The sequence below is a fragment of the Gopherus flavomarginatus genome, chromosome 10 (genome assembly GCF_025201925.1).
Source record: "Gopherus flavomarginatus isolate rGopFla2 chromosome 10, rGopFla2.mat.asm, whole genome shotgun sequence".
Classification (NCBI taxonomy): Eukaryota; Metazoa; Chordata; order Testudines; family Testudinidae; genus Gopherus; species Gopherus flavomarginatus.
In genome coordinates, this window is record NC_066626.1 from 21,707,325 (window position 1) to 21,722,222 (window position 14,898).

General features: G+C 40.9%; 1 protein-coding gene across 2 annotated transcripts in view; it reads right to left on the reverse strand.

The window, feature by feature from the left end:
* Window positions 1-14,898, reverse strand: part of NBEAL1 (neurobeachin like 1) — a 145,606-nt gene that overhangs the window by 99,149 nt on the left and 31,559 nt on the right. For both annotated transcript variants that reach the window (XM_050969552.1, XM_050969551.1), the window contains exons 4-7: window positions 12,227-12,388; window positions 10,297-10,378; window positions 9,225-9,352; window positions 2,929-3,011 (exon numbers count right to left, since the gene is read on the reverse strand). In XM_050969552.1, coding sequence (XP_050825509.1) covers window positions 2,929-3,011; window positions 9,225-9,352; window positions 10,297-10,378; window positions 12,227-12,388 — 455 coding nt within the window. The remainder of the gene's footprint in view (window positions 1-2,928; window positions 3,012-9,224; window positions 9,353-10,296; window positions 10,379-12,226; window positions 12,389-14,898) is intronic.

The following is a 14,898-nucleotide window of genomic DNA, read 5'->3' on the forward strand; positions in this document are numbered from 1 at the left end:
CTCATATCTGTTAATCTCTCTCCACAAAAGAAAGTGAAGTACCACATATAAACAAGCTTAAAAAAAATCCAATATGGAATGGCTCAGTGCAGCTGGATCAGTGCCGAACTGCCTGATCTTGCTCCGGTTAAAAAGTCACTGGGAAAACTACTGATTGCAACAGCGGTATGCACAAAGCCATTGTCTTGCATCTTTGTCCATACCATAACTTGACATAAACCACTTACAAATAGCCTTAGGAATTTTTCTGAGCAGTAAATGTTAACCTGGAAGTTGTTGCTATAGCAATAACCTTAGACACACAGAGTAGCTACAACCAAAACCACAAAGGATTATTTTGTTTGCAATTTGGCCCTGTAAGAAACTTCCAATAATGTCACAAGCCAGCAGTAAAAATGTCACTTTTAAAATGCCTGAATAGTCTAACAAAAAACAAATTAAATATATTAGAATAATTCAATGCAGCTAAAAACAAAAAAAGATGTATATGTAAGAGGAACTAGCTTAACACTAGTGCCTAGCATATACTAAAACCATCAGCCCACTTTAACAGTGTATGGGGAAGTACTCCAACCTGATGAACTGTTTGGTAGCTATTTTTACTTCTCCCAGTTCATTCTAAGCACTCTCTTTTGCTCTTACATACTAGTGCATTTTGCCATACATACAAAGAAGAAAAAAAAAGAAATATCTGAAATCATTGTTTACAGAAGGTAGCATTTATACCAGATGCACACTCTTCAATACATGGTTTGTGCCCATGATTAGACTGAAACACCTCAACCTTAGAATATGACTCATATGTGAGTTGTTCCTCTTGCCCGCTGGGGAGGCATAATGGGCAGTAACTGCCTCTACCATCAATTCCTTCTTATGAGAAATGAGGAAATACAAAACTCATCTTCAACTATTCAAGGAAGTTTGATGGGTGGATAAATGAACTGGACAACAGTAGAGATTTGTTCACAAAGACTTATTGATTTTATTATCAGAAAGAAATGTAAGGGTCCACTCATTAAGGCACCAAATCAGGACAGCACTTAGGTATGCACTTAAGCTCCACTGGATTCAATCCAATCTCCACTGTCCTGAATAAAAAGGCTTTCCTGAATCTGGGCCTAAAACAGGGTGATTACATCCATTGCATATGCAGCTTTTTTTTTTTCTTTTTTTAAACTTTCACATACAACATACAGTAACTCCTCACTTAGAAAGTCGTCCCGCTTAATGTTGTTTCATTGTTACACTGCTGATCAATTAGGGAACATACTCATTTAAAGTTGTGCAATGCTCCACTCTTATGTTGTCTGGCTGCCTGCTTTCTCTACAGCTGGCAGCCTCCCTACACCCCACCCACCCCGCACCTCCCGCCCGCCCGCTAGCAGACTGTGGAGCAGCGCCTTCCCCCTCCTCCCCTGCCTCCTGCCCACAGCGCAGGCTCCCCCTCCCTCCCCTGTCTCCTGAATGCGACAAGCCAGCTAATTGTCCCGGGTAGGAGGGAGGAGCGAGGACTCAGCACACCTCCCCCTCTGCCTCCTGAACAGGGAAATCAGCTGGCTTGGGGTGTTTAGAAGGGAGAGGAGGGAGGAGCCAGGACACAGCGTGCGAAGTAAAGGAGGAGGAGGTGGGGGGAGAGAAGAAGCAGGTCAAGGGTGGGGGAAGGGGTGGAGTGGGCGGGATGAGGGTTGAGCCCCCTACCTCTAGCATTTGCAGAGTAGGGGAAGCTGCCCTGGAACCTAACCCCCCGATTTACATTAGTTCTTATGGGGAAATTGGATTCGCTTAACATTGTTTCACTTAAAATCGCATTTTTCAGGAACATAACTACAACGTTATGTAAGGAGTTACTGTATCATTTTCTTGTTTATGCATAAAAAGAAAAACCTTATTGCTGTAAATTATTAATACGAAGAACTATCTGAACAAAATCTGAGAAAAACTGTTTTAGAAGGCAGAAGTCAGTTGGTCTACACTTTAAAGTTTTGTTAGCATAGCTATGCCGGGGAGGGATAGCTCAGTGGTTTGAGCATTGGCCTGCTAAACCCAGGGTTGTGAGCTCAATCCTTGAGGGGGCCCTTTGGGGAACTGGGGTAAAAATCTGGGGATTGGTCCTGCTTTGAGCAGGGGATTGGACTAGATAACCTCCTGAGGTCCCTTCCAACCCTGATATTCTATAATTCATCCACAATGCTCCTTTGCATAGTTCTTCCTACCGTTAGAGAACAGGACAAAACTGTGTAGAGTGTCCTACAATTACTGTATGTCCTAGACACAGCAGTCTATGTAATGGTGTACCAAAATACAGTACATGCCTCGAGGCCCTCCCCTTTTGATTTCTCCTGAAGCCATTTCTAATGCTAAGAACGTTTGAAATCTAAAAATACACAGTTGTCACAGCTACATTTAATGATTTGACCAGAAGAAACATAGCTTAGCACAGATGTTGCCAAACAATGGTCCAAGGAGCATTTGCTGGTTATGTGGTTTCGGCTTTTCTTGTTTCCAGTGGCTAAAAACACATAGTAGGCAACTGAAAATACATAAATACTCTCCTAATATTACTTTTCCATGCCATAACTTCTGCTGTTGCCACAGCGATGTTATATTAACATACATGGAAAGGCAGGTTGCATGTGCAACAGCATAGGAGACAGCAGGTGAGCCATAAGACCATCTTTTCGTTCAAGTATGGTATGCTGCACCATGAAAATGCTTGAAAGATCCAGACTGAGGAAGTCCACAATACCACAGATGAGGATGGCATGATGATGGCACGCCAAACAAAGCCAAATTCTTAGGTACAAAAAGAGGTAGAGCAAACTTCAATAAGCCCTCTCCTTGGAAAGGAAGCTTGAAACTATAGCACCAAGAAGTTTGTTCCTTGAAAGGTGATCAGTAACAAACACACACACTGGCAATAGTACTTACGGTAAAAGAAAGGGATGAATTCCACTGTGAGGGAAGCAGGTTTATACTTCTGTCTGCTCTTTTCAACACTACTCAGGATTCGCCTATAATCAAAAAAATGATACATGAGAGAAGTCAGAGATGGTACCAACGTTTATTTGTGAATACGTCACAAATACACTGCAGAAACAAACTACAGTATCTTTATCCTACAAGATAAAAAAGAAAGAATAAGTGTTTTCATCCTGAAAACTGAGTCACAAATAGTCATGTGTTCGCTGCTCCATACTTAAAATGGTTTGACATTTACAATATGGTTTTGGTTTTTTAAAAAGAGGAATCTGTTATTTGATCGTAATAACAGTAACCAAGCCACCAACTTTACTGCCAAATTTCTACACCATGCAATTTGAAAATGGGCAAGAAACTGTATTAGGGGTTTATTATGGAAAAAGATTAATTTTAAGGAAAATTACTCACTGATACTGCTCTTAAATCTTTATTTCAACAGTGATTATATTAGCATTTTAATCTCATAAAACCAAAATGATTCTGTCATATTTCTCTCTCTCTGTTCATTCTGGCTTCCATCCTCTACCAATTCAGAAAAAATAGCTTAGTTTTTAGAATAGAGAAAGAAATTGAGAGCTTGAAGTGGATCAGTTGCAATCAAGTTCCGTCTAGATAAATGTTCAGCCTTTTTCTTTATAATACATGGGTAGGTGATAAATGTATGCAATCTCTAAACCTCAGTTTTTGCATATCTTGACTTTTTTCTGTTTAAGTCTGTAACCTTAAAGTTGCAATAGCAGGGTTTGGTGTGTGGGGGGGGGGGGGGATTAAGATTTTTGTTGGCTCAGATATCTCCTCAGTCAGCTCCTTGAGTATTCTAGGACGCATTTAATCAAGCCCTGGTGATCTGAAAACATCTAACTTGTCTAAGTAATTTTTGACTTGTTCTTTCCCTATTTTAGACTCTGATCTTACCTCATTTTCACTGGCATTCACTATTTTAGATATCCACTCCCACAGTGGCTGGCAGGGGAGCCCGGAGCCCAGCTTCTACTCCAGGTTCCAGTTCAGGAACCCTCTACACAGCAGCCACGATCTGTTTCCTGCACCTTGCTGTCTTTCCCTGAGCCGCTTCCATAAATCCTTGCCTTTGCCACTCCCCCAGGTTTGCCAATCTTTTCACTCCCTTCTCCCAGGGAGTAACTTTAGGCAACTTTGTCTCTGCAGCCCTCCAATATTCCTTCCTTCTCCCAGGGAGTGACTGCAGATTTCTCCCTTCCCCCTCCTCTGCTCCCAATTTCCTGTCTATTGTAGAAGCCCCACCTGTCCCTCACACATGATGTTCTCATTAATTAGCTACCTCCAGCCTAAAGCTCCCCTGTTTGCAAACCAATTAGCTGATTTGCCCCACGTGGCCTAACTCCGCTCTTGCAGGGCCAGTGTAGGGAGCAGACCCCATCTCACCATGTAATGAGGAAAGCGTCTCCTAGAGATTGGGGATTGAATCTCCATCTAGAACAGAATTTCCTATACTTTGTGTTTGCTGCTATGGCAAAAAGGTTGACCTCTGGAAATCCACAAGCTAGGAATATTTTGTTGAGGATACAAGAGATAAATGTCTACTCAGGTTATCCGCCATGCTGTTTGTATCCATGGGAGGTAAGAAGCCAAGATGATTATTCGCTTGGCTATGCACCACTTCCAAAACTTTATTGCTTTGGTGCAGAGTGAGGGGAAATGTGTTCTGCCCTGCTGATTGATATACTACACACATGCTATGTTGTGATGATCTTAATGGACTTGATTTTGAGTAAGAGAAGAAAGTGGTGGCAAGCATTTCTGACCACCCTTAATTCCAACAGGTTGATGTGAAAGAGCTGTTCCTGTTGTGGCCATTTGCCTTGGACTGTACATGGGCCCAAATGGGATCCCCAGCCCCAAAAGGTAAGCATCCAGTGTTAGGAAGAATGTAGAGGGATTCCAGCTGAACAGGATTCCTGCATAAATTTTGGATGGATTCATCCACTAGATGAGTGACTTTAGGACCTGACTGGATACAGATGTGTGTGCTTGTTGGGTATAAAACAGTACTGAGCCACTCCTGGAGATGTCAAAGATGCAGCCTGGTATTTTGTGTCATAAAAACACAAGCTGCCATGTGTCCCACAGTTGCAGACATGTCCTTGCTGGAACTTGAGGGCTCTGCTACATACACACTTTGTATAATGTTTTTTAAAGTACGGAACCTGTCAAGTGGGAGATGAGCTTTGCCCATTATCAAATCCAGAAGCGCTTCTATAAAGACATTTTGTTGGGTAGGGAGTCAAGATCGATTTCTCGAGATTTATCTTCCTTCCTTCCTAAACTTGTTTGAACTGCTTGACCATACCTCCTGATATGACCGACTCTGGAGAAGCCAGTCATTGAGGTAGGGAAGACAGTTATTCCTAGATGACAGAGGTATGTAGCTATTACTGCAATGATTTTTGAGAATACCATGGGGGTACAGCGTAGTATACAGTACGGGTAATGATTGCAATTGAAAGTGAAATAAAGAAATCTTTTGTGAGAAGGACAAAGCACCATGTGGAAATAGACATCTTTGAGGTTGAGGGTCACAAAGTCATTGCCAAATTGCAGGGAGGGATTAACTGCTAGGGACACCATTCTGAATTTCAAATGTTGGACATGCTTATTCAATTGCCTGAGACCTACTATTGGCCTCCAACCCTAATTTTTCTTAGGTTTCAGAAAATATCTTGAATAGAACCTTTTTCCTATGTGTTGAAGTGGGACTGGCTCTATGGCTCCTAGACTCTGGAGTGATGAGGTCTCCTGTGTCAGCAACTGCTCTGAGAGGGGGTCCCTGAAAAGGAATGGGGAAAGGGGTTGAAAGGGCAGGGTGGAGGTAAATTGGATAGTATAATCTGAAGTAATGGCCTCCAATACCCATTTGTCCAATGCTATAGCCTCCCATCTTTGATAAAATAGAGAGGCAGTGACCAAATTGAGGAAGCAGGGTTGTATCATGCAGCTGAGGAAATCTAGTCATTTGGTGGTCAGGTCTCATGACCAAACCAGCAAAACTGGCATTTGCATGATGGTGAAGGCTGGGATAAAGCAGTCAAGGTAGTTGCAGGCTTTTTCTTTGAAAACCTCAACCACTTAAACTCATTCCCTGTTCTAAAATTACCAACAGGGCTGGAGTTAGTCACTCCACTTCAGCAGTGTTCTTGAGACTCCAGCTACTCCAATGCTTTTTTTGCCTCTGTCTTTCCCGAACAAGGTCAGTTCCCAGACTGCTGCACTGGGCAGCACAGAATGGGGAGGAGATGACCAGCCCTCTGTGGAGAAAGAAGTGGTTTGGGACTATTTAGAAAAGTTGGACGAGCACAAGTCCATGGGGCCAGATGCACTGCATCCGAGGGCGCTAAAGGAGTTGGTGGATGTGATTGTAGAGCCATTGACCACTAGCTTTGAAAACTCATGGCGATCGGGGGAGGTCACGCATGACTGGAAAAAGGCTAATGTAGTGCCCATCTTTAAAAAAGGGAAGGAGGAGGATCCGGAGAACTACAGGCCAGTCAGCCTCACCTCAGTCTCTGGAAAAATCATGGAGCAGGTCTTCAAGTAATCAATTCTGAATCACTTGGAGGAGAGGAAAGTGATCAGGAACAGTCAGCATGGATTCACCAAGGGCAAGTCATGCCTGACTAACCTAATTGCCTTCTATGAGGAGATAACTGGATCTGTGGATGAGGGGAAAGCAGTGGACGTGTTATTCCTTGACTTTAGCAAAGCTTCTGATACAATCTCCCACAGTATTTTTGCAGGCAAGTTAAAGAAGTATGGGCTGGATGAATGGACTATAAGGTGGACAGAAAGCTGGCTAGATCATGGGGCTCAACGGGGAGTGATCAATGGCTCCATGTCTAATCGGCAGCTGGTATCAAGCGGAGTGCCCCAAGGGTCGGTCCTGGGGCTGGTTTTGTTAAATATCCTCATTAATGACCTGGAGGATGGCGTGGACTGCACTCTCAGCAAGTTTGCAGATGACACTAAACTGGGAGGAGTGGTAGATATGCTGGAGTGTAGGGATAGGATGCAGAGGGATCTAGACAAATTAGAGGATTGGGCCAAAAGAAATCTGAATAGGTTCAACAAGGACAAGTGCAGAGTCCTGCACTTAGGACGGAAGAGTCCCATGCACTGCTACAGACCAGGGATCGAGTGGCCAGGCAGTAGTTCTGCAGAAAAGGACCTACGGTTTACACTGGACGAGAACCTGGATATAAGTCAACAGGGTCCCCTTGTTGCCAAGAAGGCTAATGGCATTTTGGGCTGTATAAGTAGAAGCATTGCCAGCAGATCGAGGGAGGTGATCATTCCCCTCTATTCGGCACTGGTGAGGCCTCATCTGGACTAGTGTGTCCAGTTTTGGGCCCCACACTACAAGAAGGATGTGGAAAAACTGGAAAGAGTCCAGAAGAGGGCAACAAAAATGATTAGGGGGCTGAAGCACACGATTTATGAGGAGAGGCTGAGGGAACTGGGATTATTTAGTCTGCAGAAGAGAAGAATGAGGGCGGATTTGATATCTGCTTTCAACTACCTGAAAGGGGGTTCCAAAGAGGATGGATCTAGACTGTTCTCAGTGGTAGCCAATGACTGAACAAGGAGTAATGGTCTCAAGTTGCAGTGAGGGAGGTTTAGGTTGGATATTAGGAAAAACATTTTCACTAGGAGGGTGGTGAAGCACTGGAATGGGTTATCTAGGGAGGTGGTGGAATCTCCTTCCTTAGATGTTTAAGGTCAGGCTTGACAAATCCCTGGCTGGGTTGATTTCGTGGGGGATTGGTCCTGCTTTGAGCAAGGGATTGGACTACATGACCTCCTAAGGTCCCTTCCAACCCTGATAGTCTTTGATTCTAAGATTCTATGATACTTAGCCAGTGGTTCCAATAACCTAGGGAAGGTGGAAAATAGAGCAGGGCGGGATCTTTGTGCTGATTGAGACCTGCTAAACTTCCTTTTATTTGCAGGCATGTATATTCCTAAAGACTTAAGTGTTGCCCTAGAGTAGGTTATGAATGAGTCATCCATGGAATCTGCAAAAAGCTTCTGGCCACTGAAAGGTAAATCTTCCACAGTTGATTGATTCCAGTGAAGCCAGTCTCTTAGTAGTAGCATTCTTTGGTACTAAGCCCTTTTACGCTGATATATGGGACTTAGTTGGAATCTAAACACGCTTCATGGTCCGGAAGTACTCAGAGCCTCACCAGCACTCCTCTCAGGGCCTGAGGTCTCCTGGGACTGGATCTTACTTGATAAGGAGCTCTGTATTGTTTTCCTCCTCTTATCTCCTTCCTTTCCCCATATTTTGGGCAGCTGTAGTAGGGAAATGTTGTTATCCCTTGGAAAAACTGATGGATTCATAAGACACTATTTTCCGGGAAAATGGGAAAGCTACTATAAGAAATTATTGCTAGTAAAATTTTCAGATGAAGATTGGGCTCATATTTGATTCAGCTATGTAGGTCATAGTGCAACAGCTTCCAACTAAATGCAGAGCCTTTTAAAATTCTGTTTTGATACTGTGGTAACGAATACCACAATAATGCTAACAAAACAACATCTGTTTTGTAAATAATAATTTGTATACTTGAAAAGTTTAATAAATGTTTTAAAAGTAAGCAGGAGTATGTAGGGATTTGCAATAGATTAATTATTTCCTCTCAATCTCTATTTTTAGTACTAAAAAAGGGGAACAGGTAGCATCTCTAGCAAAAAATCATACACGATTTCAGGTGATGAGAACCCAGCATATAGCATATATCACTAATATGCTTCTCAACATGTACCTCAGGAAGTCCTCAGCTGGGACCCTGGCTACCTATTCTCTCCAGAACTTACAAATAAAAAAACCTGGGTTTTTATTTGATGGAATTGGGATGGATTAGTACTCCAATACTCTTAGTGGCAATGTACTACAGTACCCTAAAAATTATCAGTATGTCTGCTTCATAGTATTGATTGGTGCAAAGAGATACTTTCTTGATTCCTTCATTTATGTTTTCAATACAGAACATATCTTTGGGAAAGCTTATTGGTATCAAATCTAGTCCTCAGTGCTACCAATGCTAGTAGCTACTAAAATGCAAGGGTACAAATGTGTCAGTATAATTATGTCTCATTTCAGCTTGGTGTGCAGTGACCATGGTTGCGTTGAAACCATAAGATATTATAGTAACATTTTAAAGAAATTATCACAGTATTAGAATTTACCATATTAGGTAAACACATACCCTGCAATTTGCTGCCTCCAGTTTCGATACGGATCATAGAGACTTTCACAAAAAGCCAATGCGTGTCTTACAAACTCTTCTATAGGTGACTGATCTGCCACTTCTTTCTCTTTAGTTTTGCTTTTTAACTGAGAGAAAAGAAACAATTATGATCAGAATCCTTCTAGGAACATAAATTTTGTGAAGGAAGAAGTCCACCAACAGAGTTAAGGCTGGGATTCTCCAGAGACCTTTAGGGTGTTGGGCATCTGATTCTCACTGACTTTTAATGGCATATCTGAACCTGCCACACTTAGGCTCCTTTGAAAATCCCAGCAGAAATTCCTTCTGCTTTACTGAGATATGCAATATACAATGTACTAACAATAATCATCAACTCAAAGGTTCTACTATCTTCATGATATACATGCATAACACTCACTGACACTAATGGCAATTTCACATGTACACTGTGGGGAACAGACCTCCACAATTTTAAATATTCCCTACCCAAATACTTCCTATGTATTGCAGACATTTCAACACGCACCATAAACTGAAGTACTGAAATCACCTACTAACTACAGAAACCAATTCTTCTGAAATAATTCTTTTAACTTCAATTGCTTAGAACACATTTTAAAACTGTTCCATTAAGACTTTTCAGATGTTTGTAAATAAGCAGTGAAAAAAATGCATTACTGATCCAGTACAGGAATAGCTACATATAAGCAGGCAATGATTAAGCCTTCTCTTCAGCCTTTCATTAAATTCTACACTCATCCAACTTAGTATAAATTCCGAATACTTGGCTGTTCTAGAGTACTCTCAACTAAGGATTGTAAAGCCCTTTTGTATATATAAATAAAAGAAGCCTTAAATCATTGCAGTAACGTGGGTAGGTATTGTTGTTTTGATTTTAAAGATAGAAAACTGAGGTACAGAAAGAATGTGTGACCTGCCTAAAGACATACAAGAAGTTTGTGGCAGAGTTAGGAAGAAAATGTAGACCCCCTAGTTCCCAACCTTGAGCCCTCAATCCTCCTTCTATATTTCTAGCAGCAACATATACGAGAGTTGTAACTCCACGTACCTGCTGAATGTAGAGTGTAGTCATGGTGATGATATGGTTAATGTAGGAGCAAGTCCCAATTTCTTCCACATTAGCCAGATTTCTGTAGGAGCAACATGAGCCACAGTTGTTTGTATACTGTAATATTATTTGAACAGGCCCCTGAAGCTTTTATTAGCATTCAATATAAAATAGTACACGTCAATACTTTAAAAATACCCACAAAACTAATATACTGTAATGTTTATTCCTCTCACATTAAGATACTATACATGTGTGTCTTCCAGCTAAAAGAAAATCAGAGTACAGTCAGAGCTCCAGTCACATCTGTTTTATCTGGAATCTCAGATTTCAGAAGTTAAATTGATTCACAGAGCATTCTAAATAAACAAAACTCAGAAATGGAATCTGGTACCAAAGACAACAATTATTCCTCTTACATCACTAAGAAAACTGGTGGCTTAGCCACAAATGGTTTCTAAAACTCCGAGTGAGTTTTCCACAGACCTATTATCAGTTTTGGTTTTTTTTCTTTTAATTAAAAGGACAGGCATCTGAGTGTATATTTTTAGAACACTACACAAAACATAAAAGGCAAAAGAAAGCCAACCCTGCTTGCATATTGTAGGTCTTACAAACACACTTCTCAACCCTTGAGGCATGTGAACTAAAATAAGGAGTTCAGTGACAAAAAAGAATATATTTTTTCAATGACTAACTAAAATTGACAAAGAACAGAAATCTAAAGCTACAGCTACTACTCTTTCCTTAACTTATCCTTAGGCCTGGTCTACACTGGGAGTGGGGGGGGTCAATGTAAGATACGCAACTTCAGATATGGGAACAGCATAGCTGAAGTCGACGTATCTTATTTCGACTTACCTCTTGCCCTCACGGCACAGGATCGACGGCCGCGTCTCCCCTGTCGACTCCACTACCACGGCTCGCTCTAGTGGAGTTCCAGAGTCGACGGGAGCGCATTCGGGGATCGATATATCGCGTCTAGATGAGACGCAATATATCGATTCCTGATAAATCGATCGCTACCCACCGATCCGGCAGGTAGTCTGGACATACCCTTAGAATTTTAACGCAATTTGGGCACAACTGTCTCTTGCCATACACTGCCTTTTCATTTTTCTGGCAGGGTGAAAGGACCACAAGGTTGAAAAGGGTTCCTGAGGAATATCCCTAGCAAAAGGAGATTTCTCTGGCCAGAGTAGAGCTGGGTCCTTTCTAGACAACATCATGGGGACATATTGGAGATGAGGAGTGTACATGGCCAGTGACAGAGCTATGCTCATTTTGTAGATATTCCTCAGGGGACAGTTGCAGAGTGTAATTTAGAGCAGCTCTGTCTCAATAGACATTGTTAGAGATAAAACTGTTGTATTCTAAATTGTGTTAATGAACAATTTAAAATTTTGGAGGAATGGACATTTTAGACCTCTACTTATATGGTTGTTTGATATATGGTTAAGCAATAGCACAAAAAAGAAGATAAAAGTTTCAGAAGATGCCAGTAATATAAAATAAAATATTTTCCTAAACTAAGGGACATGTAAATATGTTAAGAATGTGAATCACTTTTCCCTGGACAGTTCCCTTGGAAGTTATTTCATGGCCAAAAACATATTAGCAATCTTTTTTTTTTTTTAAATCTTGTTTCTGTTATTTAACATACATTTGAACTTTCAATACAAATAATATGCTGTCATTTTCTCCACTCAGTCCCTTTCTCATCATGGCCTTCTTTATCCATATTATTATTTTTTTCCTTTCATTATACCGTGTGTTTTGACTGCAATATGGAGTCTCTCTGTCTCTACTGGGCAATGTTTGTCACACTGCATGTGTATGAAGAATCTCTATCTATATCGTTTTAAGTAAATCAAGATTTCCCAGACAAAACAATACACTGGTGAAAGAAGCAGCCAGACCAAATAAATACCTGCAAAGGATAATAAAGAATTTGACAAGTAAAAGTGATAGGGCTTGTTGTTCCTCCTCTAGTCCATCTGACATTTTTTGGACACATTGTAGCAGCTGAAGCCTCAGGACCTGCAGAATATTATCAGGAAGTAGTGATATTCCAGGAGGCACATCATCCACCCTTTAAAAAAATACACAAAATAATTAATGTATGTAAATGATTTTTTTTATTTATACATTTTGTGTATTTGTGTGCACTGTTGTAATACACATGTTCCTAAACTGGGGCTATTGGTGGTTCACAAATATTTGCTGGTTCACAAAAAACTGCCCGGTCACACTGTGCCGGCTCTTCCTCCTTGTTCTCAGCTGCTACATTGTATTGAAAGGCAGCTAAAAATACATTGAATAGTTTTCTTAACATTACTTGTCCGTGTAAGTAACTGCTGTAGTCACCACAGGAAAAACTAGGGGAACTGGTCCGTGCAATCCCAAATCAAGGAGAAGGTGATACAAAATATATTAAGGTATGGCCACCCTATTAAAAATTTTTACAATCACTGGTACTGATCAAAAGTAACTAAATAAATACAATATTAACTACAAAGTAGCCACTGAAGCCCAATTACCAAATATCCACAGTGAAATTTTTCAGTGTCTTAAGTATACAAGACACACAAATAAGAAATTTAATGGGACTATTACATGTGAGAAAACTGGAAAATAAGGGGTCTGGCAGACAGAAATCCCCAGCAATCCATCTGACTCCTGGCACTTGGCTGGTGCATTAATAATTAATGCCCCATCATTACTTGTTTCTGGAGATCAAACCAGGAAATAGATTTGTTCCTCTCCTTATTTTTAAAAAGCAAAGAAACAGAAAGCACAATACTATTATGTTGGCACAATCAATGTATCAGAGTCCTGCCATGCCCAGACTTTACTCTAGGGAACCATCATGCATTCTCACCAGTCGATCTTCCTATGTTCAAAAGATTTGTGTAAAATATCAGAGAGACTCAGGAGAAGAAAATTACAGACAAAAACAGCAGCAAGGCCAGAATACACAATACTGCTACATAGATTATTCTGGTTCAATAACATCCTGGAAATGCTCAGATGGGTTGGAGCAGCAATGTTTACTATAGACTCCTTCTGTCATTATCTCACTTGCAGGGAGTGCAGTTTTCAGTCCAAGAGTTGTTCATTCATTCTTTCACCTGATGAAGAGATGCTCTGTTGTGTCAGCTGTCTGACCTAGGGAGGATACTTCAGGGAAACATATGGGAAATAGTTTTGGGAAAATGAAGAGCTGGCAACAACTGGAGGACCCAGCCTGCAACAGCCTGTAGTTAGAACCAGATATGGTAAGCGAGAAAAATCAACCTCCAAAATCAGATCCAACTCCAAAAGTGGAACTTTATGGACGGGGGGAACAACTATTCAGATGATACCTACCAATATTTAAAAGGAAAATACAGTACTATTTGGGGCCAAAATAATTTGTATCTGTTAGCACTGGAGAAGAAATCTCTGCAGAGGAAAAGAGGAGAAATTGATATAGTTTGCTAAACCAACCAGAGAGACTCTCTCCCCTAAGTAGAACCCACTGATATATATGTAAATGTGTATTTCCAGAATATTAGTGCCATCTAGCTGAACTCAAAGTACTCATATACAGCACAGCTGTGCACACTCTTCTGATCCTTTGGAACGCTATACAAATGCTGTCTGAAGTTCACACAACCTCCAAAAAAGAAATGCATCTTTCTGTGAAGGCAGCCTCCTCTTTCTAGATACCAGGGTATATGCCCACATTTTGCATAAGTCAATGTACACAGAATCCTTCACAGGCCACAAATTTCTCTATTGATAATTTCAATTAAGCTAGACAGGTAGCTTTCCAAAAAGGCCAACTGTAGTTTCTCAGCAAGAGGTTTACATGCTGCACAGTAAAGTAAGCAGCAACTCTCTCATGCCACACACCACCACCCCCTCCCCCGAAGATAGAGTGACCAGATAGCAAGAGTGAAAAATTGGGACGAGGCGGGTGGTAATAGAAGCCCATCCAAAAGAAAAAAAAAAAGCCCCAAATATTGGGACTGTTCCTATAAAATCATGACATCTGGTCACCCTACCCAAAGACAGGCTGACTGATGAGACAGAGGGAAAAAAAGCCTCAGGGAGCAAGACTGGAAGTTATTACCAATTCCACATTTTCTGTGCTACTGCATAAGCCACTGCAAAAAAAATTATAACAAGAGATTGTGTGCAGAGCAAAAAAAAAAAAAAGTCCGTTTTTGTAGAGCTGCTCTGACTGAAAATATAATACAAGTTTATTTGAAACAAGCAAGATTTCTTATCCCTCATGGAGCAGGATTTTAGCATATCACCACAGCAAATCAGTCAGATTTGTGGAGACAATCTGACTGATTTGCTGTGTACATAAAGCACAGTATCAGCTTTTCCTAGTATAGCTAGCTGTGTAAACAAGACTATTTCAAAGGGGAATTGGAAAATCTGGTATTAACCGATGTTTGTTTTTAGTATGTATTTTTCTTTTAAAAGACATGGGTCAGAAGTTCATCCACAAGCCAAAATAAAATTCTAACTTGTGTACTGATTCACTAGCCATCTCACTTTCTTCTCCAGAAACGAAGATCTGAGCCTCAGGGTACGTCTACATTACGG